The sequence below is a fragment of the Polypterus senegalus genome, chromosome 11 (assembly GCF_016835505.1).
Source record: "Polypterus senegalus isolate Bchr_013 chromosome 11, ASM1683550v1, whole genome shotgun sequence".
NCBI classification, from domain to species: Eukaryota; Metazoa; Chordata; class Cladistia; order Polypteriformes; family Polypteridae; genus Polypterus; species Polypterus senegalus.
In genome coordinates this window covers 26,581,507-26,608,880 of record NC_053164.1, presented here as the reverse complement: position 1 = coordinate 26,608,880, position 27,374 = coordinate 26,581,507, and the positions used below count along the sequence as shown (strand labels likewise).

Here is a 27,374-nt window from a genome sequence, read left to right as displayed (position 1 = left end):
CTAATAATCCTTTAGGTGTGTGTATATACATATATATATATATATATATATATATATATATATATATATATATATATATATATATATATATATATGTATGTGTGTGTGTGTGTATATTGTGATAGATGGCCGGCCGTTCATCCCTGCCAATACCCCAACGCCGCCAAGGGGAGCCCTCCCTGCAGCATGGAGGTGCCCCGAATGCCAGCAGGGAATTATTAACGTTGGAATTTTCCTTTACAGCCCTGCTGGATACCATGGGGGAGCAGTGACTATTTTCCTTATGCCCCGGAAGTATGCCCGAGTCACATGGACAAGGGGAATGACGTGCTTCCGGGGTGAAGAAAAGGATTTTTTATCTGACCCGAAAGTGGTAATGAATCACATGGATTGGGGATTGGAACACTTCTGGATCAGGGAAAATAAAAGGATTGTGGGAGCTCCAAAGACGAGGAGCTGAGCTGGGTGAAGGGTGGCAACGTGTCTGGGAGTGGTGGATTGTGATTCTTGATTTATTTGTGTGGATTTATGAGTATTGTGAAGAGAAGGGTGGTTTGTGCACAACTATTTGGACTTTTATCTGGTAACTGGCATATTGGACAAGGGTTCATAAATTATACTTGTTTTCAGGTTATCCAGTATGCTTCTTCTTTAAGGTGTCCTCTAATTTTTTATCGGTTTAGTGTAATGAGATCAAGGTCAACAACAATCCTAAGGAATGCAAGATACCTGAGGAGTAAGAGTTGGAGTCTGTTGTATCCTTGTCTATATTGATCTGTACAGCATAGCATATTTTCCTCTACTTTACTTTCAGGCACAGAACCAACTTGCCTGCAACATAGCATTACTGTACACTGGAATGTTGTACTTAATGTATTTTCATTTGTATTTAAAGCTGGTATTACTATAAGCAAAAAGCAAGTTATCTATAGGGTGGTCCAGATCTAATTATGGAACTTTTAATGCAATGCAGGAAAACAATACAAGACAAAAGAATTGTTCAAAATATCTTGTAATAAATGAAAATGGACTTACATTTAATTAATTCACTGATTTTCCATGTAATGTCCCACTTGTCCTCCATTCAGTTGGATGCAGGCTCAGAGTAATAAACCTAATAAGTTATAGCGTAATGAAAATTGCATAATTAGATCTGGACCATCCTGTATACCTTAAGCGCAGTGTGAGGGGATGTCAAAGGACATTTTACCTAACATGTTTTTCCTCCACTATACATGTTCACTAATATATCACATAATGTGAGGTTGTGCTGTATATTAGTCATGTATTGGGAGTTTATGTACTGTATAGTTGGGGGCTCAAATTTGAACGCCCTATAAAATAAATTTTTTGTACTTTCTCACACTAATTACCGGCTATTATGGTGAAGTGAGTTAGGGGTCTATGGCAGTTTGAGTTTTAATAAAAACCACGCAGCTCAGGAGTGGTGGCTATGTGTGCATGCTGCTGGATATCTGTGAGGCATGAGTTGCGAAATGGGGAAATTGGCTGATTGTTTGCTCACATACAAATGCAATCAGCTCAGCCATTTGCCACTGGTGCTTTGTGGATTGTTAAACTGGTCACCTGCACTCACTCAGGTATAAAGAGTCTGAGTAGAACAGTGAAAGGAAAATGAAGAATTGAGAATGAAGATTATTGGTAGAATATTGAGAGGGAGCTAGTCAAAAGAATAGAGAATGAGTTGGGGAATGTGGCTCAATGAGTTGAGCAGAAGGCAAGGCAATCAGGAGGCCCCTAGATGAGCAAGAGGAACCGCACTCCAGGGCACCGCACTCCTGAAGCGCATGAGTGGCTGGCTGGCTATACAGCCGACAGATAGTAGTGGGACAAAGGAGCTAGGCTTTGGGTATCCCAGTGGTAGCCTGCTGAGAAGACCCAATGAGTGATGTTTAATTGATTTTAATGTGCTTGTGGATCTGCTACTTGGATTGATTATAATGCCCACATGCACGTGTTAAGGATTAAGTACTTACTGAAGAATGCACTGCACTATTTATTGGACACTGCCTGAATCATAACAAAATGTATAATGCACTTATGTGCTGAACCTTGTTTGCATCCACTAGTTTATCCTAGGTTCATGACTAACCTCTCTTTCTTCTTCCAGCGCAAAACAGAGGATGAACCTATTGAAGATGACTGACCTAAATTCTGGTGTGCTTTGGTATGCCCACCTCTTTTTGTTTTGAGTGTATTAAAGAACGGAATTGGCCAGAAGTCGGTGTTCATTATTGAACGTGCATCTGTCACAGCCACATTAGTCCACTGAAGCCTAGTTTGGAAGCCTTAGCACTTAACTGTTACTTACATCTTTTGTTTGACTTTTCAATGTTTATTGGCATTGTTTCTATTAAACAGAGTGCTTGCAGAATACCCCAACCGTTTTGCATTGTTTCGTTTGTTCTTTTCCCTCACTGTCTAAATCTTTGAGGAAACTTTTGGCCTTAAAGATTAAAAAAATGTAATTTATTGTCCATTTTTCAACCACCTCTGTGTTATTGCTTCAGTCTCAGCTCTCAGTAGTACTCCATATCTGAATTGTGCTTGAAGATATGCCATTTTATTGCTGCTGACTCCTTTACTGAAGGAATCTCTCTATCCTTATATATAATTTGATACTATCCGTATGTATGGTGTTCACGTCAATACCCCAATATGTATGGTGTTTGCGTCAATACCCCGTATGTATGGTGTTCGCATCAATACCTCGACTCAATACTCAAAAGTTAGAACCATGCGATGGGACTCTGCCTCTGTAGTTAAAACATAACGTTGTGAACTCGGACGCAGCATTGCATGATTGGCTAAGAATGTTCGAATTGTTTAGTGACGCTGCTGGATGGCCGAGTATAGTATAAGTTGGTGTTGGTTCGAGCAGATAACAGTAAGTTTGGTTGCTTTTTGGAATGTTGGTTTGGTGGGACATACTTTCCAGGACTAACATCGTCGACTGACTTAAACCCTTTGACAGCTCCAGAACCGTAAGTAATTTAGAACGTATCCCCATTTGCAAATCTATCTTTGGGCAGTTCAGTTTTAGCATCCATCCTTCTGACATCTATTGGCAAACTGAGTAATGACGGCTGGGTATTAACAACGGTCATTGTTTAAATTTTTGCTGATCTCAGATCTAAAATGACCACGGCAACATAATTATTACTCCGACTCTGATTAGAGTTGTAAAATACGGTTTGTTTTGAAAATTTGTTTGCCGGAAAAAATCAAATAAGGAGCGCCGAAGAGCTGAGTTCAGGTCTCACAGCCCCATTTAAACAGGAAGCTCTTCATTACATTGGCCGTAAAGGTCTATTTTAAGCATAAATCAGTGCCATGATAACAAAATCATAGCAGAATATGCAAACTCCACGCAGGGAGGACCCAGGAAGCGAACCCAGGTCTCCTTACTGTGAGGCAGCAGCGATACCACTGTGCCACCTACCTACACCTACAGACCTACTTAATCTAATTCAAAGTTCTTAACACGCTCATACAACATCAAAATTCTACAGTAATATAAAGTAAATAGCTTTACTAGACAATCAAACCATACACAATAGGGTAATTTTAAATTCACAAGGCTGGACAAGGAGTACAATGAAGGCAAAAACGATGGAGTACCATTTGTGGCAAAATGGAATAAAAAAAAATTGCAATTGTTAAATAACTAATCACATGAAAAGTACAGTGATCAGATCTAAATGATGCAAATTTGTGAAAAAATGCGTAATTAAATAAGTCTTTTTAATTCAGTTCAATAATGTAGTTATCTTAATTTTTAATATTGTAGGTTTAATTTCATAAAAGCCTTGCTTTTATTTAACAACACAACTTTTCCAAACAGCACATTTCCAGATTTCTATTTTAATACTGGTATCATTCCAAAATGCCTCTTTTACGATAGTTTTGTCACTTGTTAAGACAAAGATCACAAGACTGGACCTATTCCTATTGGTTAATCATTTATGGTGAAATACTTCCCTGATTGTAGCAGGATGACTAGGAAGAGAGTTAATAGATGGGATAGTTAGTTTTGCAGATGAAACAGAAAATTATTTAATTTGCGTTGCATTTTGAGACAAATATATTTAAAATGGTTGGATGGTCAAGTGTTCTTCAAAATGTTGATGCTGAGAAAGTCATGTATAAACCACACAGGCATGCGTTAACACTTTATTAGAGCCTCTGTTTTGAAATATTCCATTTATGGAAAATTGTACAATCCCATGTAGCCTTTCAAAGTACAAAGAAACAAGCCACATCAAAATGTAAAGTAAGAGTATTAAAGTATAATAAACCTCTTTAGATATTTCAAATTGACTATTATGAAATACTATTTACAAACCAAATACTGTACTAATGATAGAACATAGTAGTGTGGCCCCCGGCCGGGGCTGGAGCCCGGCCGGGACGCCCAGGAGGACGTGAGGAGGGCTTGTGCCTCCTCCAGACCGCGAGGGGGCGTCCGTCCTGGTTCTGTTGGGGGCCACGGGTTGAGGGCATGGAAGCCCTTCCCTGTAGGGGCCCGTGGTCACCGCCAGGCGGCGCCCGATGCCGGTTTATCCCGCGCGGTTGCGGTCGGGCTGGAGCCCGGCCGGGACGCCTTGGAGGACCGGAGGAGGACGAGTGCCTCCTCCAGACAGAGTGGGGCGTCCGTCCTGGTTAGGCAGGGGGCCTCGGGTACAGGGCTTTGAAGCCCAGCCCTGTAGGGACCCGTGGCCACCGCCAGGCGGCGCCCGGTGCCTAATTATCCCGGGAGCCTGGCACTTCCGCCACACCAGGAAGTGCCGGGGGGAAGACTTTGTGTGGCACCCGGAGAGCTGCCAGGAAGACAGCCGACACTTCCGCCACGCTTGGGCTAAGGACGAACACCTGGGGCTCATCCGGGAGCCTTATTTAAGGGCCGCCTCCCTCCAGTCATTGGTGGAAGTCGGGAGGAAGCAGACTGAGCTGGAGAGCGAGGACAGGAGGCGGCCAGGAAGGCACTAAGGACTGTGGGCCTGGACTTTTGGGGAATTCGGTGCGAGAAGGCACTGGGGGTGCACGTGAGCAGAAACCTTGTATATAGTGTATATAAATAAATAGTGTGTGGGAAAAATATGATGTCCGTCTGTCTGTGCCGGGGCCAGTTGTCACAGTAGGTTACAATCATATTACTACTTTGTCAAAGGTCAATGCTAGGTCTCCCTCAGTATTTTTAGTGTGACCCACCTTCTCCTCAGTGAATTTGCTGCCTCCATCAGTGGGGAGTTCCTGTGTGCTATTTACATGAATCAAACAAAACCGTCAGTGCGCTCCTACTGCCCCTGTGAACTGAGAACAATTGCTCAAGTGGTGTTGGGGTTCGTCTGTGACCCACAGGTTGAGAAACTCAGACTTGGAGTATATTTACAAATATATTGTAAAATATTTTGTAAGTTGTGTTTTACAGAATATTACTTAAAATATATTAAAATATATTGAGAAATGTATTTTTTATTTTGAAAAATGTATTTCAATAAACAATATGGCAATAATTGACTTATTTCATAATATATTATGATACTGCAATATACTGAAATACATTTCTTCTTGAAAAATACTATGTTTTCATTTTTTTTTATAATTTACATATATTTAATTTTTATAAGGGTTAATTGACAAGTGACATAGTATTCACGAAAGGAGACATTTGAGATAAGTGCATTGAAAAAGACTTTAGAAATATACTGTTGAAAAAAGTCCCATTGTTAAGTAAAAATGACCTTTAAAAATAATAATGTTTGAAACCAAAATAAAATTATTCCATTGTATTTCATAATAATTTGATGTTTTTTTTATTTAATTGTGAGAGAATTTAATATTTATATAATCACTGTTATTTTCATGTGATTATTTATATAATTTCCATTTTATTTATTTAGGTACAGGTGGTATTCAAAATAACACATTAATTGGAATTTTGCTTATTCGTAACACTGGCAGACCACTGCATTACAGCAAACTTTCCCTCCTTTGGTTATTGGTATTATTACCTGTTTCATTTTGATGAGGAAGCTATCAATAAAATCCTGTGGGCTGTCGCTGACCAGTGATGCTTTGTGCTTCGCAATCATGGCTGACGTAAATTGTTTCAGTTCATTCAAACACGTTAACATCTTGTTGAAAGGTCCAGGTATTAATTTCATGAATACTGGAAATGTGCCATACAGCTGGACAAAACACAAAAAGAGACATAAGAACAGTTTTTAAATACATTTGATTTTTGTCTATTTCCATGTATATAGTAAAAAGTATTCAATCTTTCTTACAAATCCAATGGGGCTGGCGACTAATCGTAGATTTTCATTAACCAGGGACACCAGGTTGATAAACTTTTTATCTTGGTAGTCAAACCGCTGCCCAAATACAATGGAGCAGATGACATTGGACACTGCCCGACCTAAAAAGATGGTGGGATCGCAAGGAGAACCTTTGGAGAAAACAAAATGATTTAAAATTGAACAAAGAACATGCAATTATATGGAGATAAAAAGAAATAAATTATGATGAAAACATTTAATATAGATGTGCCAGTTAGACTATGCACCATGCAAATATGGTTATATCTTTGAAATTCACACTTTTTCATTTTCATACTTCTGCTCAAAGTCTGGGCATAATTAAGTTTTACATTTTTACTAGAAAAAAAATTGATAATATTTTTATGAATTAAAGGGTTTATATTTGCAAGTTCTAAGTATTGTTTGAAAAAGTTGCTTTGTGCAAAAGAAAAGGAAGCTTTTATATAAATTAAATGTATAGGATAGCATTGTGGCACAGTGCCTAAATTTGGGTTTGCATTTTTCTTTCAGTCACTGTCAGTATGAAGTCTGTATGTTGCGTACATGAGTGGGCTCTGTGATGGACTGGCACCTTATTCAGTGATGGTTGTATATAATTGCTAAATATCCAAAACAGTATAAAAAGCAAAAAATTATTAATCCTTACTCATTTCATTCACTAAAAATAGAATAAACTATTTGGAATTTTTTTGTATTGATTCAAAAATATAGAAATGGGAACATAACACTTAATTAAAATCAGTCAGTTAGTCATTATCCAACCTGCTATATACTAACACAGGATCACGTGGGTCTGCTGGGGCCAATCCCAGCCAACGCAGGGTGCAAGGCATGAACAAATCCCCAGGCAGGGTGCCAGTCCACCGCAGCTTAATTAAAGTGCAGATCCAAATAAAAATAGAAGTTGGATGGAACAAAAACCTGCAGCCCCATGGTTTCCCCAGAGATAAAGTCGAGAATCATTTAATTAGATCGATTAATGTCTAAGTATAATATTAAAAATGGACGGAGTATCATTTTGATTTGATATACTTTGTTAATCCAAGAGGGGAAATTGTCTTTTGTCATGATCTTTGGGGGGGTCAGAGTGCAGGGTCAGCCATTGTACTGAGCCCATGGAGCAATTTTCAAGTTAAAGGCCTTGTTCAAGAGCCCAATAGAGTAGGGTCCCTTCAGGCAGTAATGTCAATTAATCAAAGAGATACTCACCAGAACTAACTTTGAAAAGTGTGTATTTAGCTGTGTATGAAAATATGAAACTGCTGTCTGATCTGAATGCAAGAAGGTCAGTTTCATAAACGATATTCTTAAGGAATAATGCGAGTACTCATGAATCTGATTAGTAACTCATATGATCCTATACTTAGTTACATCTTCTGATAGATCTACTGCTAGTGTTGATGGCCATTCTTTGAGTGATTGTAATACAAATGATGGACCTTGTGACCATTGATTAGGCTCTACCAATTTTCCCAAAGTCTTACCCTTGGTAAGGTCATCAGATGGGTTCACATAATGGGATGTGTGACGATCTGTAAGTTCTTGTATTTCTGCCACTAAAGTACCAACAAAATATTTAAAATAAGACTCTGATTGCAGCCAGAAGAGTATAGTAGTGGAATCAGACCAGAGAGAGATTTTTCTTATCTGTAAAGTGAGCTCATTGGTAAGAAACTTTTCTAACTGGACACCATTTAAAGCTACACAAATATTTAACATTTTGTTGTATAACACCTGGGTAGTGTAAGACTACATAAAGGTGGACCTCATTCTGCCATTCATTCCAAGCTTTCAGCAAGTTTGGTAACTGGGGATCATCCCAGTCTTTTTGGTTGTCCCACAGTCGATGTACCAATATCTTTGCTCAAGTGGCAAATGGAAGTAAAAATTCAAGAGAATCATGCTGAATGGCTATTACTCTGTAGATATTATGTTTATACCCAAGTCTATCTGATGAGCAGTGTCACCATAACCTTAGTGTAGGTTCTTGAATATTGGTTAGGTGATGAGATAACCACAATTCTGCATTATCTGACCGGGATTTTTTTGGTAGATGCCTTATGATACTGGAGAATTTACTGTCCCAGTGAAGTATTTCAAACCCACCTTCTCTTCTTGTATACCAGTTGTCTTCCTTTCTGGGCAGATGATAGGCTCTGTAGAAAGTTATTAACATAAAAGCTTATTTGTACTGATAGTCTCATACTTTCATTGGAGTCACTGTTACATATTATGTGTTGCTGGAGTGCAAAAGGTGATGTCAAAAGGAAGTACCTTCCATTCATACACATAAGGGCAGCTGTCTCGCTTCATATCACGGAAGACAAAACGGAGTAAACATGAGTCATCAGGCATACTATTGACATCTCCATTAATAGCGGTGGTATGTTCACTCCATTGGCGAAGTACACCTAAAACAGATGGGTCTAGTGCAGGTCTAGAAAGTAAGTGCTCATTTATATTAAGGCCCTTGTGTTGAAATGAACAGTTAAGACTTCTCAGTTCTCCTCATTATGACTAACCATGTGATGTGGAATAGTTCATGATTCTCCATCCCTGATCAGTTCTTCAGAGGTCAGTTTGGTCACATATCCAACTACTATCTTCCTGATTTCCTCATTGTAGGCAGTAGCTCACTTTGGATCCTTAATCAATTTACTTGTGATATTCATAAGACTTGGCATTACAACTTTTACAGTAGCTTTAAACTGAGGCACTGCTCTTTTCCATAGCAAGGGTATTCCATAGTGTCTAACTCCATCCACTACAACTCTCTATGTTTATGTCTAATGAAGTTCATGATATTCCTGGTCTTGTCTAGACCTTGTCACTGCTTTCTTATTCCTATGAGGTACAATGTCAGCTAAAGGTTTTTCTACATTCTTAAACAGTTCAGACATTGAAGAGCTGAGGGCCGTTATTATGAAATAACGTTGTGTACTAAGCTGAGGTTGGAGGGCTTTTTCAGTGAATGAGATGCTGTATCTGTTGGTTGTCTGTAGGTGATACATGGATGTGGCATTGGTATATTGTCTGTAGTCTCATGACTTGGATGTTGAGGAGACATTTGTCTGGTGGCTATTGTAGGTTTCTTCATCTCCTCCAGGGAATCTCGCAGTAATTCTATTTGCTTACACATTACTTTCTGTGTCTGTTGTAAATGATGATTCTCCTTCTGAAGGTTGTATACTGCCAATTGGAATCTCCTTGGCAGGTTATCAGTTTACCTTAATTAGCTATGGATGTCTCCTTGTTAAGATCCACTCATTCTATCATTTGTTGGATATCAAGAATCTTCTTGTGAAATTGGTGAATCATAGGGTTTTGATCCCAGTAGGTTTTCAGGTGGCATTAGGACTTCCATGATAGAATGAGCTAGCTCTGTGCTGACTGAGGGGTCTCATCTTGGCAGTTTCCTCCTTGCCAATCAGCCTGATCTCTGCTCAGTGTTGCATGTTCTGTGTTGCAGACAATTCTTGGTTAGGATAATAAACTTCATAAGCCATATAAGAAGGAAGGCTGATGGGTTACACTCCATGGGCAACCTGACCAACTTTGTTTGGAACTGAAACACCACTATTCCAACTCCAAGTACCACAAGGTAGGAGAGAAAGTAAAGGGCTTTGACTAGTTGTGCAGAAATAGTCATCATTATCAGCAGTGTGTCTATTAAAACACTTGGAAAGTAGGTTTCAGACTTCAGATCCAAACTTTAATAGGAAGATATAGATGTACATGTACAGTATATGTGGTATTACTTTGTTTGTCGCATACCACTCTAACAATTAAACCCTGAAATGAATATTTTTTTAAACAGAAACTGAGGAGAAGCACATCTTTCTCTTCTCTTTCCAACTACTCACAATACTTCACTCTTTGGAAGGCAGCATCTAAGTCTTCCGTCATGACAACCCAACTCTGTCTCTCAGACAATCAGGTTGGTGGGCATTAAGGTGCCTTTGAACTAGATAAGTTTGTAGATATCTCAAAACAAGACTTTCATGTCTGCTTGTATTTTCAAAATACTTTAACTTTATGACCATGTTTTGCTTCTTCAAATTAAACGTTTAGGATTTTTATTTGGTTTTGACTGTAGGTTTAATTGATTCTTTAGTTCTGAACTTTTAAAATTGACAATGGACCCTGTGGAGGTTTGTTTTCTCTAGGGATGCTGCTGACTGGAGTTTTCGTTTTCCTCTCCTCCATTGTCAACTAGCCATAGCTCAAAAATTAATTAGTAATCAGATAACGTTGGCTTCAATTTATGTTAATCAGTTCCTGCTTTGTTTTCTTTGTGCTTTAAGAAATCTCTGTCTTCATGTGTAGTAATGTTATATTCAGTAATTTGTAAAAATTTGTCGGTGCGTTTTAACTGAGAGCTTGACACATTGCACTGTGCCTGCAATCAGTGAAGAGTGCTATACAAAAATCAACTAAATTGAATTGAATTAAATATCAGACTACTTTTATCTCCTGGTTCCTTTCACTCTTCCTGTATGGGATTCCCTTTCCACCCTCAGCACATCACCTCCTATATATTAAATAAAGTAATCTGAACGCCTTAGGTTTCTACATTATCAAAATCTGCCAATCTTTGAATTCATGTGGTACGTAAAGGTGGATATGACACAAGTTAAAAAATGAGCTTGTAATCTTAAAATGATAAAATGCCTGACCAACATACTATTAATGGATTAGAAAATAAAGGCATAGTATAACAAGTAAGGGGCTCTTAAATTAAAATCTTAGAATTAATGGTAGTATAACTGACATTTTTTCCTGCCCATTTCAATCACAGCAACAAAATAAGTGGTGTTGGGTGCTCTTAATTCCCTGTCAAGCATGGTGTCATTTGACAGAAGTATGATTGCTATTCAAGCCAGTGAAAGAGGAGATTTTATGGGTCACATAACAAAGTGCAAAAATGGCATAGATGTGTCACCTTTTTTCCACAGACTAACTACCCAAGGAATTTTCTCCTCGACATTCTAGCCCACCAAAGAGGACAGAACCAGGACTGCATCATAATGATTAGGTTGGATTCCATGCATTTCAAGGTGGAGAAAGTGATGCAATACCTCATGGGGATCAAATGGAGCATCAGGGATAAAAAGAGCCATGAAGAAGAAGAAATCCACATGGAGGTAATGCACGGACAGAAAAGTAGGTCACTAAATTACAGAGGATATTGAATTACAGTTTGATAGACATAATGGATATAAGAAAGATACGCGATATGCTTCTCTCTCTTACTTGCTGTAGGTCAGCATACTGGTGTGTTTTTAACTCTGGATGATTTTGCATGCAGTAAAAGGCAAGATCAAATAAGCATGACAAGAGCAATGGAGGAAACATTTTTAGTTAGGACTTAGAAAGACTACAGGAGATTTTATCACCACTGCTGGGCTTCAAATATATTTCAGCTGTGTTGGAAGAGAGACTGTGGAGTCCCTACAAAAGCACTATTGGCTGCTGTACATGAGTTTCAGGAGAGGTGCAGGAGTTAGTTTAATGTCTAAAGTAGCAGCTAATGTACAGGTGACTGGTATTTGTCCAGCAGAGGAAAAGGAGACACTGAGTCATAGGTATTAAGGGCTCTGCAATCCCAACAGAAGGACTTTGAGATAGCGGGTCTGTGACATGTGCATTTTAGATAAATAAATAATACACATGGGGAATAGGTACTGTGGCAGCATGAAACCAGAGGCAGATGTTGGGGTGGGTGATCCCAAATTCACATGCTCATGTGTAGGACTGAACTGTTCCCTCATTACTGCTGGAGCCATGATTGCCACATCTGCATTGCAGAGGGTGTTATAAAGGATCCAAGGTGCAAAAGAGGAAAGACAAATGACAGAACTATGAGTGACTGGAGAATTGCATGCCTGACTTAGTAACCCCATGCAAGAAGTAAACGATCAAGCTTCATGGGATGGATTGTTCCCTGCTGAATTAATGAACGAGCAGGTATGATGTTGATGGCGATCTTCCTAGGAATTCAGAAGATGCTAAGAGTATATGAGGGAAGATGGGAGGACAACTGGCTGGTCTAGCAGAGGCAGATGGAGGCAGCCAAAGTGGGATTTAGAAATGAGGACCACAGCTGCTTCTGTCTCCATCAGTTGAGTAATCTGTTGGATGAGCTGTGGAGACAAGAGTGTGAAAGTTGAGCTGGGCTCAGATAGAAGGTAGAAGAAAAGAGAACCTGATTTTTGTGTGGTTTTATTCCAGTTTTATTATTGATTTATTGATAGGATTTTAACTCCTGGATTATCACGGATTTTATGGATTATTTTTTTATTTATTGAAGATTTTTACACTGCCCATGTGGACATTTTCTTCTTCTGCAATAAAACCACTAGACACCTGCACCAATCCCTTGCTGACTCTTTGTGTCCTCATTTGCTCATCCATCTGTTTCTGGGTTTATTAGGCTTCCGGAAGCAACTAGGGAGTGTGTAGCTGACCCGGACTATCACAGGGACATAAAATATATGCCTAGGAGGTTGAAGCCACAAATTGGGATTTTTTTTTATGTAGCCATTCAACTATTCAACTCAAAGTAAACCAAAATGAGGCTGTAAAAGATAGTCATGTTGCATTGAGACCCTTCCTTTAGAATAAGGGGAATTGGACTGTTTCAAGCCCAAAGGTAAAGTCACATTGGTTTTCATTAAAGGCAGAAGAAACAAAAATAACAACCTAAAGCTGTCTGCAGATGGTTACCAAGACTAAATTTTAGGTTGAGAAAGACAAAATGTGTGTGAGAAGAGTGGGATCCTGACCTTTTTTTTAAAGAGAAGTGATCATGAAATGACCTTAGTTCACATGTTTTACATGTTTTGCTTGGGGTTACTTTGAGGAAATATTTTGCTTTACACTGTAGGAGATTAGACTTGATCTTAACTACAGATAGAAGCTGGCTATGTTTCCGTCATGATTTTACCACAGTTCTGTCTCTGGTCTGCGTTTATTTTAGTTTGTTCATTTTGCTGGTTTGGTTTTTGCTTAGTTATTGTAAAATGGCATCTATCACACACATACTGTTTAACAAAACCTTAACAAAGGATTCATTTGGTTTTTAAACTTCAAAGCATCAGTATAATAGTGGTGAAATTCTTACTTGCATACAAAATAAATAACTAAAAAGTGTAAATTGCATGCAACATACACAATTTTATATATAATACATATTGACAAGTACTTCATACATATATTTTCATACACATGCGCTTGGAAGGCAGGCTAAGGGCTTAAACGAGGGTGGAAAACAAGGAGGGGCATTGACCAAGTGCACTAACCTGTCTTCTTCCTCTTCTACAGATCACCTGAACAGAGACCTGCCTAAAACTCCTGCACTCCCTTCTAGCCCGCTTCCTATTGACCTCACTTCTGCCTTACACACCCACGGACCAGCCTCTTCCTTCTGAATGACTATAAAAGCCCAGCATCTTCCTTTCTTTTTTTGTCCCTATTTGGACAATGAGCCAGGAAGTTCTCCGATGCATTTATTCTGTTTGTCTGGTAGTGTGTATATTATAAAGGGTGGATTCCCCAACTCTTTTTCTACCTCATTTTGTGTTTAATATATATATATATATATATATATATATATATATATATATATATATATATATATATATATATATATATATATATATATTGCGCTGGCCCGCACAGACAGACGGACAACATTGTTTCACCACACACCATTTATTTTCACCAATATTATTTACAAAATGGCTCACGTGCACCCCAGTGCCTTCTCGACCAATTCCCAAAGTCCAGGCCCACAGTCTCTTGTGCCTTCCTGGCCGCCTCAGTCCTTCCTCTTGCTCAGTCCACTTCCACCCGACTTCCACACCATGACTGGAGGGAGGCGCCCCTAAATAATGCCCCGGATGAGCCCCAGGTGCTTCCGCCATCTGTTCCTTGGCCACGCCCAGCGTGGCGGAAGTGTCGGCTGCCTTCCTGGCAGCTCTCCGGCGCCACATAAAGTCTTCCCCGCACTTCCTGGTGTGGCGGAAGTGTCGGGCTCCCGGATATAGGCACTGGGCGCCGCCTGGCGGTGGCCACGGGTCCCTGCAGGGCTGGGCTTCCATGCCCTGTACCCGAGGCCCCTGAACCAGGACGGACGCCCCCACTCTGTCTGGAGGAGGCACTCCCTCCTCCCGTCCTCCAAGGTGTCCCGCCGGGCTCCAGCCCCAGCCGCGACCGTCGGGGATAAACCGGCATCGGGGCGCCGCCTGGCGGTGACCACGGGCCCCTACAGGGCTGGGCTTCCATGCCCTGTACCCGTGGTCCCCAACAGAACCAGGACGGACGCCTCGCGGTGTGGAGGAGGCACAAGCCCTCCTCTCGTCCTCCAAGCCCCGGCCGGGCTCCAGCTCCGCCGGTGACTGCATGGGATCAACCGCATCGGGCGCCGCCTGGCGGTAACCACGGGCCCCTACAGGGTAGGGCTTCCATGCCCTCAACCCGTGGCTCCCAACAAAACCAGGACGGACGCCTCAGGTGTGGAGGAGGCACAAGCCCTCCTCTCGTCCTCCTGCCCGGGGCCCCAGCCCGGCCGGGGACCAATATATATATATATATATATATATATATATATATATATATATATATATATACTGCTCACAAAAATTAAAGGAACACTTTAAAGAAACACATTAGATACATCAGATCTCAATATGAAGTTGGATATCTATACAAATAACGACAGGGCAATGTCTTAGGAACAAAAAGGATGCCAAGTCTTTTAATGGAAATAAAAGTTTTTTGCCTACAGAGGGCTCAATTGTGTAGACACCATAAAATCAGAGTGAAATGAAGATGTGGCAGGCTAGTGCATTTTTCAAAAACTTAATTTCTGCTACTCAAAATGCTTTTCAGTATCTTGTGTGGCCCCCACGAGCTTGTATGCATGCTTGACAACATCGGGGCATGCTCCTAATGAGACGACGGATGGTGTCTTGTGGCATTTCCTCCCAAATCTGTATGAGGGCATCCCTGAGCTGTTGTACAGTCTGAGGAGCAACCTGGCGGCGCCTAATGGACCGAAACATAATGTCCCACAGATGTTTTATTGGGTTTAAGTCAGGGGATCGTGAAGGCCATTCAATTGTTTCAATTCCTTCATCCTGCAGGTACTGCCTGCATACTCTTGCCACATGAGGCTGGGCATTGTCGTGCATTAGGAGGAAACCAGGATCTACTGCACCAGCGTAGTGTCTGACAATGGGTTCAAGGATTTCATCTCGATACCTTATGGCAGTCAGAGCACCATTTCCTACGCAGTAGATGTCTGTGCGTGCCTCCATGGATATGCCTCCCCAGACCATCACTGACCCACCACCAAACCTGTCATGTTGAACGACGTTGCAGGCAGCATATCGTTCTCCTTGTCTTCTCCAGACTCTTTCACGTCTATCACAGCTGCTCAGGGTGAACCTGCTCTCTTCTGTAAAAAGTATAGGGCGCCAGTGGCGGACTTGCCAATTCTGGTGTTCTTGAGCAAATGCCAGTCGAGCTCCATGGTGCTGGGCAGTGGGCACAGGACCCACTACAGGACGTTGGGTCCTCAGGCCGTCTTCATGAAGTCTGTTCCTGATTGTTTGGGTAGAGACATTCACACCAGTGGCCCTCTGGAGGTCATTCTGTAGGGCACGAGCAGTGCTCAGCCTGTTCCGCCTTGCACAAAGGAGCAGGTATCGGTCCTGCTGATGGGTTGAGGACCATCTACGGCCCTGTCCAGCTCTCCGAGAATAACAGCCAGTCTCCTGAAATCTCCTCCATGTTCTGGAGATTGTGCTGGGAGACACATTAAACCTTCTTGCTGCAGCACGTGTGGATGTGCCATCCTGGAGAAGTTGGACAACCTGTGCAACTTCTGTAGGGTTAAGGAATCGCCTCATACTGCCAGTAGAGATGATTACTCAAGCCAAAACTAGCACGAGTGGAAAACCAGCCAAAAAAGATCAAGAGGGAGAAACTTGAAATGACCTCCACATGTAAAACCAGTCCTGTTTTGAGGGTTTTCTAATTGTTGCCACTTTAGTGCACCTGTCATTAAGTCCATGAACACCAATACAGCTGAAAGTGATTAACAATGACCTCAGCTGCTTAACCAACCAGAAAATTATCAGACAGGTTTAATTGATTTCATGCCAGGCCCAATAAAAAAAGTGTTCCTTTAATTTTTGTTTTATATTCTAGTTTCTTCAAAATATCCACCCTTTTCTCTGATTACTGCTTTGCACACTCTTTGCATTCTCTCGATAAGCTTCAACAGGTGGTCACCTGAAATAAAACCAGCAAAGGGTGGCTATTTTGAAGAAACTAAAATATAAAACATGTTTTCAGTTATTACACCTTTTTTTGTTAAGTACATAACTCCACATGTGTTCATTCATAGTTTTGATGCCTTCAGTGAGAATCTACCAATGTAAATGGTCATGAAAATAAAGAAAACACATTGAATGAGGAGGTGTGTTCAAACTTCTGGCCTGTACTGTATATACACTGTAGCCCCTAGGGGATATTGCAGTCCCCAAAACCCAAGACACAATTACAGTGACTCAGTCCCAAATTAAGGTGCTTTGATTACACACAATAGGATTTCCCAGTGAATATAAACACAATACTGCCCTCCCATCCGTCATGCTTCTGTCACTTTTCTTTTCTGCACTCCACTTTATTTCACTCCAGCAAGTGTTGTTCTCTTCCTCCGACACCCCAAATGAGATGACTATCAGTTTTTATGCAGGACATGAAAGTGCTTCTGATGTCAGGACACTGCATGCAGGAAGCACCTCTGGAGCAGGCAGAAGCACCACAAAACAGGGACAGGCATTTCCTTGCAGCTCTCCATGGTGGAACTCATGACACTACAGTTCCAAGCATGCCCTGTGAGTGTGTGTATGGTTACGCTGGTCCTGGAATGCTGTCAGTTAGCATATTGTGATAACGTACAATCACGAAAGTATGTCACCCCCTGTCAATCCACCATACTAGACTCTCTGCCAGGTAAGGGTATGGGGGTTCATTCCGGCAGGGATACCCATCCACTCCAGATGTCCATCACAACATCCATTTTGTTGGCTATGTTGCCATATTTGTTACTGTGATTAAAACCTTTTAATGGTCTGCTAAACCATTTGGTTGAGCTTATTTTGAGCCCCAAGATCTAAATGAAAAATGATGAGATGTTCTTAACTCACTCTGTTTGGATCGTTTCTATCAATTGATTTAAGTGTCTTATGCACAAAATAGTCATTAGATGGCACGGTGAGTTCAAGAAAAGAACATTTTCAGGCAGTATCTAAACAGAAAGTAAGGAACATTATAATCTCTACTGACTTGTGCGATTATGTTCCCAACATTTTCAAAGGTACGGTATGCTTATTTTTTCATGTAGCTTGACATCAAAGGGTTTACTGAACACAATTATTCAACTAAGTAGTAAGAAGTAAGGGTAATGAACTTGTAACAATTTTTTTTAAATCATGCGTTACCAAATGGTTGAGATGGCCATTTATCATTAAGGTATTCATTAACACTAATTGTTCTATATTTTCATTTAGAATATGATGTCTTCTGTTCATATACAGCAGTCAATATGCTGTTATTTATTGTTATTTATCTATATATTTCCACAACCAATACATTGTTATATTTTTAACAGTTTTGAATTGTTTACAAAGTATACTCATGATTCTTTCTTTATTTTACAATTACTTTTCTTTTCCTATTTCTATCTTTCAATGTGATGATGGATGTAACTGGAGATCAATCCTCAGATGAGGATGAGGACTCAGAATGCACTTCTGCACAAGTACCACCCTTTAAAAAAGAAAAGTGTGAAAAACACTCTAAAACCTGTTTCTTGTACAGTGGCGGATGAGTCACCAAAGTTCCCCTAATGGCCCAAAATAGGCTAATGGCTAGCAGTACAAGTTCAGTAAATCCCTCATTGGCCCAGCGATGGTTTGGTTATGCTGAACAATGTAATCACTACCCCAAAATTGTCTATTTTTTAATGTTGCCATAGAGTAAGCAACACAGTCTCACAGTAAAAAAGGCAAGGGTTCACATTATGGGTCCTTCCTTTGTGGAGTTTGCATGTTTTCTCCATTTCCATGTTGGTTTCCTCCAAGTGCCCTGATTTCCTCCCACAGTCCAAAATAATGCAGGTTAGTTGGACTCGTGGTGCTGATTTGTCCATATGCTCTGTGTGTGTGTGCTCACCCTGTAATTGGCCAGTCTCCTGCCCAGGTATTGTTCCTGTCTGTGTCCATTGATTGCTGGGGTAGGCTCTAGGGACCCTACCCTGGATGAGCATCCATCCATCCATTTTCCAACCCGTTGAATCCAAACACAGGGTCACGGGGGTCTGCTGGAGCCAATCCCAGCCATCACAGGGTGCAAGGCAGGAACCAATCCCGGGCAGGGTGCCAACGCACCACAGGACACACACACACACCACACCCACACTCACACACCAAGCACACACTACGGACAATTTATAATCGCCAATCCACCTAACCTGCATGTCTTTGGACTGTGGGAGGAAACCGGAGCGCCCGGAGGAAACCCACGCAGACACGGGGAGAACATGCAAACTCCACGCAGGGAGGACCCGGGAAGCGAACCCAGGTCTCCTAACTGCAAGGCAGCAGTGCTACAACTGCGCCACCGTGCCACCCCCCTGGATGAGCAGGTATAGAAAATGGATGGACATTTTAAGGTTCATGACCAAATTTGGGCTCCCTGTCTGTTTGCCCTCATTGGGACAGTGTTTTGGGTCCAATGCTGCCCCGAATTTGTAATGGCAACCAGCAATGCTTTGTAGCATACCACCAGAAATTAACCAAATGTCAAACAAATTCCCTAATGGCCTAAAACATCATTGTGCTGTTGCACTACAAATGTTATATACTTACTTATTCTACAATGTTACTTTACATAGGTCACAAGGTAGAGAGTCCACAAATGGGCCTTGTTGCAAACCTCACCAAAGTAAGTGTGTGTGTGTGTATGGGGCAGGGGGGAGAGGATGATTGGCAACATTTCACTTTGAATTTCAATTTATTTTAGTTGTACACATTGCCTATTCTTCAATAAATGCAATTGTCAGCTTAAATTGTACACATTTATAAAGGAGTTTAAAGAACACTTTTACCATTCATGGACATTTCAACCAATTGGTAGACCACCAAAATTCAAAATCTTTATGGTGAGTGAAAACAAATACTGTATATATTTTATTGTTGTTATTGTGCCAAGGAACCATGAAATGCAAAAAAATAATTGTTGCTATTCTTTTTTCTGGGTGTGCCTATTAAAAGATTAATGCAGTAACATTTGCTCATTCATGCTATTATTGGGATTTGTCTATGTGCCTTACCAGGAAGCACAAACAACTGGCTATTTTGGCAACAACATTCTTACATGTAGCAGCACATAACTCATTCAAATTGTTAACAAAAGGTCAGTCATGTTTTTATGTATTTCAAAATGTTGGGCTAAAGTTATGTCATCCTGTGAAAATCTCAGCTGACTTGACTCACCTTTAGTTTTTCTGAATTCCTCGGTGAGGTGCTTAGCTTCCTCTTGAATCCATTCCTCAATGCTGCGTTTTCCCATTCCAAAATCTCGCATGGTGGACAGAGAGAAACGGCGGATTTGTTTCCAGCGCTCTCCATTGCTTTGTATTAAACCTACAAGAGACCTGAGAATGTTACTTGAGGATTTAAATAAAGCAAACTCCAATAAGGGTCTTATGCAAAAAATTGCAAAAAGTGTCATGGCCATGCAATTGATTAATATAAATTCTAATAGTTCTGTTAATTTGTTGCTCAAGACCTATGTACGCTGTATCTGAAATTTTTAGTAATGGTATGGATTTCAAACCAGAGGGGGTTTAGGACGGCCTGGCAAGTTTAACTTCAAACTTGATGTGTTATGTTAAGTCCAACAAAAACAACAAAAAACTAAAATGCTCAGTTATGAATCTAAGAAGGCAACTGGGCCTACTTGGTAAATTTTGCTGTGTTTCACAACAGATCAGATTTTTGAGCTATTTCTATGATTTTAATTAATTAACTATTTTGGTTTTCTTCACATTTCATTTTGCTGGTAGGTAATTATTTTTAGGTGTTCCACAAGACAATGGCATCATGGCATCACTACAGCACTGATTGCAGAATATGGGCATGCTGGTACTGACTAGGTTTGTGTGCTAAAGTCAGACTTAATAAGCTAAGGGAGAACCAAACATCCTGACGGCATATTGATTTGGACCATCCCATACGAGGACAGATCCAGGGCTTAGTGGACCTGTTTCAAAGCTGGATCCGTGGAGACACTTTCAAGCACATTGTGGAGAAGCTCACTATTGATGCAGTCCTGTCAGCGATAGATGAAAGCCTTTGTGATGAAATGCTATGGAACCAAGTCCTCTCGTTGCTGGATCTTACCCACAGACTAGAGGGTGCACAAACCACATGGAAACAACAGGGCTACCCAAACTTGACCCCGATTTCGATCCAGTCAGCACAGACCTCCAGGGTCGCCAGTGCCATGGGTGGAAGACACCATAGTAGAAACACCATAGTGCGGACTGCGTGTAGCTGCTTTCGCTGTGATCAACCGGAACATTTGGCTTAGGAGTTCCACCTCCCACCTGCACAAACAATGGCCATGAGTCTGGCCCATGTAAGCACCTCACAAGTTTCCCCCAAGATATTAAAGAAGGGCAATTTTAATGTCTCTATTACGTTGGCCAGATGGAAATTCTCAGCACTGTTGGACTCTGGTAGTGACCTCTACATAGTCTGCTGTGATTTGCTTTGGCAGACCCCTTATAAGACCACATACAAAGTGAACATCCACTGCATCCATGGAGACATTAAAACATATGAGACTATATTAATCTGTCTTAAATTTAAAGGGAAGAAACTTAAGGTTTGGACTACCATATCAGACACCTCACCCTGGCCACTCCTAATAGGAAAAAGGAATGCCCTGCTCCCACAGATCTTGGCCACCTGCAGAATGCCTTCCCCAATAGTGGATAGCCAGGGGCTCAGCGCAGACAATTTCAGTCAAGGATCTGGGTTTGAAACTGAACCGGAGTTGTCCAATGAGGTGTGGAACAAATCCTAAAGTGAAGACCCGGGACAGCTGGCCGACTTTTCTACACCGTTGCATGCACCAACACCCTCCCCAGACCAGACACTCAATACAGACCAAGATGAAAATGAAGTAGCAGTGGGAGGTGAGTGCAATGCTGCACCAAACACAGAGGAAGTAGAGATTGCCATCCAGATGGAGTTTCCTCGCCTGCAATGAACCAATAGCATTTTGGAGTTTGCATTCAGACAAGCACAAGACACAAATGACCCTTACTATATGGAGAGAGAGGACCCAAATTTTAAACAGATTTTTTACTTAAGGATGGTTTTCTGTATCGGGTGATTTCTGATTGCATGAGTGATGGGTGTATCGAGCAGTTGGTAGTGCCAAGTGAGCATAGGGAGGTTTTAAAAATTGCTCACAGTTACGTTTTGAGGGTATACCTTGGTGCTCAAAAGACGAAGGAACGCATTTTGAAATGCTTTTTTTGGGTGAATATGTGGAGTAATTTTGTAAGGTCTGTTCCGACTGTCAAATAGTTTCCACTCACAGACCTGCCAGGGCACCCCTTGTATCGATGCCTATTTTAGATGTCCCCTTTGATAGGGTGAAATTAATTATTGTTGGCCCGCTTCCGAAGAGTCAAAATGGCTTTCAGTATATGAAAGAAGCTTGGACAGGCCTCATATATTTCCACCCTAGACCACACGAAAGGACATTGGCAAGTACCCTTGGAGGAATCCAGCTGCGAGAAGACCGCATTCACCACTCCCAATGGGCTATTGGAATTTACGTCGCTCCCTTTTGATCTCCATGATACACCATTGATCTTTCAGAGGATGATGGACCAGATCCTGTGTCCTCATTTTGTGTATGTGGGTGCCTATCTTGATGATGTTGTCATTTTCAGTAATGATGAATCTCATCTCGTCTGTCTTCGGGCAGTGTTTGATAGTTTATGGTTGGCGGGGTTGACGTTTAACCCTAAGAAGTGCAGGCAGGGTATGTCGGAAACCCATTATCTGAGATATTCCATGGGGAAGGGTTTGCTCAACCCTCAAATGCATAAAGTTGGGGAGGGGCTTGCATATCCATGTCCCAAAACACAGAGGCAGTTTCATGGATTCCTTGGCTCACGGGATACCTCTGGCGGTTCATTCCCAATTTTGTGTATCGGGCCACCCTGCTCACTGACTTGACAAAGGGAAGAAAGAATCGTATTGTCTTGGCCGATGCCTGTGAGAGAGGCTTTTCGGAACTAAAAGCCACTTTATCATCATTCCTGCTTCTGTGCAATACAGACTTTTCGAAGGAATTTATTCTGCAAACGAAGGCAAGTGCTTACGGCTTAGGAGTGGTGCTCTGACAATGTTTTGAGTGGAAGAACATCCCATCATGTGGCTCGTGTTTTGGGGTGCAAGACAGTGACTCCCATGTCACAATATGTTTAAAAATATTGACTAAATATTTTCATGTTAAATTAATTTGGAACATTATTATATTCACACATAATTTGTGTAATTTGTTAAATTTTAATGAAATTAAATGTGACTTAATGGGAACATTCTAATTATATTTTTATTATGTTCATGAATGTAAATAAAGTAAATAAATTTTCAACAATTTATTTACTTGAGATGTGGCCTTAAAAAACTTTGGAGAAATAAAATGCGTTAGTAACATTGTGCATCCAGTCAGGTGGGCCAGTCATCCCCATTCACACCAGAATGGTTCTTCAGATCGACATCATTGGAGAACTTTTCTTTTTACTTTGTTCTAAAAAGACCAATCCACATGAAGGTTTTTCCATCCATCCATTTTCTAACCTGCTGAATCCGAATACAGGGTCACGGGGGTCTGCTGGAGCCAATCCTAGCAAACACAGGGCACAAGGCAGGAACCAATCCTGGGCAGGGTGCCAACCCACCGCAGGAAGGTTCTTGAATAAACTATTATTTATTTAAATACATAAAAGGTTCCATACAGAAAATAATCATGAATAGATGGCTACATACACAGGGTAAGTCCAGGTTTTCTTAATTTGTTTGTGTCCAGGTCGCCTATAGATTTCAGCTTTTTTGTCTGCATATTAGGATGCTTTTCAAAGCACAAAGAACCAAATTAATATGCAAAGAATCCATCCCAGAATGAAATGGTGCTTGTCATGCAATAGTTCCATGAGGAAACACACAACCCAGTAAAGAAACATAAAATATAAGTACATAACCATTGTTTTTATGAGTGAATTTCATCCAATTGCAAATGCTGCAAATTATTTTCATTTAAAAGGTTATGTAATATTTTATCCTTATGCTAAATATATTTAACCCAATAAATGTTTAAAACAATGAGAGCTATTTTAACTTGTTTAAAAAATCTGTTTATCCGTTTTTTGAACTCACTTACAGTTCAATGACACAGAGGTCCAAAGTTGCGACTTGACCTAACTCTGTTATTTGGGCGTCAGTCCAGAATTATGGCTGAACTTAAGTGACTGATAGCGAGCTGCTGTGAAATGCAAGTAACGGGCCAATCTAAAACAGCTTATTAGTATTTCATTAAAAACAATTTTCTGTCACCTTTCTTTCATGCCCCGTCACGAAAGCTCAAACAGCCAGTAATGCACGTGCATTTTGCTTTCGCCTTTCTGTGACCCAATTGGAAGTATTGAATTCCAAATACGCACATTTCATCAGCTGTTCATGATAATAAAGTACTGTGAAATGTGAGCATAAATAAATAAATGTGTCATGAAATGAGAACATAAATAAATAAATGTGTCACGAAATATGTTTTTTTGTTGCTTATTTATTTTTTTCATTTTGTCCGTAACATTCCTGCAAACCGTCATGAAATATGACTTGAAATAAAACTGTCACTTTCACTCGTCAAAGTTGAGAGGGTGGGCTCTAACACGCCCTCTAGTTACTGATTGGTGAATCGATAGCACAAGAATTAATTAGAAAAATGCTTAGTACTGCCGATGAAATGGATTCTGCCAAATATATTACGTATTTCAGAGAGAGAATTGAAGATTTATCGGAAGAAATTACAATGTTGGCGACCCTTTTAGACTCCAATATAGATGAAACTATTTTTGAAAATATCGACTATAACGTCAGGTGCATATTTGCAGCTACTTTTTCGAACAATTTTGCACTGATCAGACCTGTAAAGTGTTCTATTGACTCAGCTGGAATGTCAAAGGATGGACGTCCAGAGCAGGTAACTGTGTCACCTGAACTGGAGTGTAGTCGAGTCCGTTCCACCAGTTCTTCGATATTTTCAAAAATAGTTTCATCTATATCAGAGTCTAAAAGGGCTGCCAACACTCTAATTTCTTCCGATAAATCTTCAATTCTCTCTCTGAAATACGTACAGTAATATCTTCGGCAGAATCAATTTCATTGGCAGTAGTAAGCATTTTTCTAATTAATTCTTGTGCTATCAATTCACCAATCAATAACTAGAGGGTGTGTTAGTAACTTTGACGAGTGACAGTTTTATTTAAGTCGTATTTCATGATGGTTTGGAGGAATGTTACGGAAAAAATTAAATAAATAAGCAACAAAAAACAAATTTCGTGACACATTTATTTATTTATGCTCTCATTTCATGACATATTTATTTATTTAGGCTCTCATTTCATGACACATTTATTTATTTATGTTCACATTTCACAGCACCTTTATTTATTTGCGCATTCATTTATTTATTTAATTTTGTCCGAAATATTCCTCCATAATATTAAACCCGACATCAAATACAAAATGTGGAAAGAGACCATTTGAAATTCCATACTTAAATGTTTCTTAAACAGCGTAGTTGTCGGACCCTGGCAGTCTGAACGGAAGCGGGATTCTTACCAAAGTCACCGGTGAGCTTCATAGTCAGCGGCGACACACCCCTCCCGGCAAACACGTCGGCCTGTTGAACCAGCGCCTCGTGGACCGCCTCGAACCCGACAAGAACCACCACGCGCATACTACCTAGGTATATCGTCATCACGGGTCCATACGTATCTTTCAGCTGCGGGGCAGACAACAAAAACATAATTTTAATATGCATCTTTTGGTGATAAGGAGAAACAATATTCGGGAATTTAAAACTGTACCGACCTTCATAAAACTTTCTTGGAGTACCCGGGGGCTCAGCTGCAGCAGGTTACCAACAACAGGCAGTGGCGTCGGACCGGGCGGCATATTAGCGGTGCGAGAAGAATCCATCCGAAATAACAGGAACAGCAGAGCCAAGACGATCGCGGCTAGAACCAGCGTCCCAAAGAGCTCCATATTCGTGTGTTGATAACTAAATAAAATATGAAAGAATTCTACTTCGGTAAAATCACGTCCTTTTGGCTGCTTTGTCAAAGATCAAAGGGCATCTTTTTTTACCCCGTGTAGTTTTGTGCAAACTTGATCTTTATCAGGACGTCTAACTCAATTTCAGTTTTTTATTAACTAGTACAGAACACATCAATATGTCAGATTAGTGTTATACACATTGACGTTACACCGATACTGTGCATTTAATTATTTTCATGGTGTATTTATTATACTCACTTGACTCACTGCTCTGGTGTCATGGGTTCAGCTCCCCATTTAACCACTGTTTGCTTGGAGAGTGTAAGTTGTTTCTGGACACTGGAGACTGTCAATTGGCCCATCAGGTTTGTGTTACTGTGTACACTGCAGTACACATAGGGGGAGTCAGCAGAGTTACCTGTAATTGTGGGCTGTATTCATTAATATAATATGCTTTGGCTATAGAGAAAACATGTATAATCAAGTAATAAAATCCTCAAAAATTCACCAGATTGAAAACATGTACAGTAATACTTTATCTATACATTTACAGTACATAGTAGGCAGCTGATCTGGATACATTAAGGGAAGTGCAAAGTTATTAGATGTGTTGGATTTGTTTGCAAAATAATAACCCCTGGGCGGCACGGTGGCGCAGTGGTAGCGCTGCTGCCTCGCAGTTAGGAGACCCGGGTTCGCTTCCCGGGTCCTCCCTGCGTGGAGTTTGCATGTTCTCCCCGTGTCTCGCGGGTTTCCTCCGGCGCCGGTTTCCTCCCACAATCCAAAGACATGCAGGTTAGGTGGATTGGCGATTCTAAATTGGCCCTAGTGTGTGCTTGGTGTGTGGGTGTGTTTGTGTGTGTCCTGCGGTGGGTTGGCACCCTGCCCAGGATTGGTTCCTGCCTTGTGCCCTGTGTTGGCTGGGATTGGCTCCAGCAGACCCCCGTGACCCTGTATTCGGATTCAGCGGGTTAGGAAATGGATGGATGGATAATAACCCCCACCAGTGTCCTTATCATAAAAAGTAATGAAGATATGCGCTACATGTAAAGTGTACAGTTATATAAATTGCTTGTCTGTTTCCGACATTAACACACCTTTTCCACAACTGAGAAAAACCCTGAAAATGATTTCATCTGACCTTGAATGACACATGATCCCAACAACCTCTGAAAATTGCCCAGCAAATAGAGATTGATGGTTATAAAACAGGTCATGCATTTCATCAGAAAATGACACATGTCCCTTTGATTCATCAGTTTCACACATAACATATAACAATATGTGGGGCATCTGCAGAAGTTAGAAGGTATATTCTTTATTAAGAAACTGCCAGTCCTACAATTTCCTTTTATGTTACGATTCCATATATTGTCACTGTACAAATTATTAGGAACACTATAGTAATACTGGGTATGTCCTCCTTTTGATGTAAAAGCAGTCACAATTCTTTTTGTCATGGATTCCTCAACATTCCTTTGAGATTATGGTTCATATGGACATGATTGCATCTCCCAGTTTCTGCAGATCTCTCAGCTGCACATTCACTCTTCACATCTTCCATTCTACTATATCCCAAATGTGTCCTGTT

General features: G+C 40.7%; 1 protein-coding gene across 2 annotated transcripts in view; it reads right to left on the bottom strand.

The window, feature by feature from the left end:
• The window catches only part of LOC120538759 (cytochrome P450 2B4-like), a 53,338-nt gene extending 27,183 nt beyond the window's left edge, over positions 1-26,155 (bottom strand). The window contains exons 1-6 of one of the 2 annotated variants that reach the window (XM_039768214.1): positions 26,042-26,155; positions 25,598-25,787; positions 25,346-25,508; positions 19,913-20,062; positions 6,312-6,472; positions 6,036-6,212 (exon numbers count right to left, since the gene is read on the bottom strand). In XM_039768214.1, coding sequence (XP_039624148.1) covers positions 6,036-6,212; positions 6,312-6,472; positions 19,913-20,062; positions 25,346-25,508; positions 25,598-25,771 — 825 coding nt within the window. In that variant the 5' untranslated portion in view covers positions 25,772-25,787; positions 26,042-26,155. Of the gene's footprint in view, positions 1-6,035; positions 6,213-6,311; positions 6,473-19,912; positions 20,063-25,345; positions 25,509-25,597; positions 25,970-26,041 lie in introns of those variants that run through there. The other variant, XM_039768213.1, reaches the window with a different exon arrangement.
• Between the last annotated feature and the right edge of the window lie 1,219 nt (positions 26,156-27,374).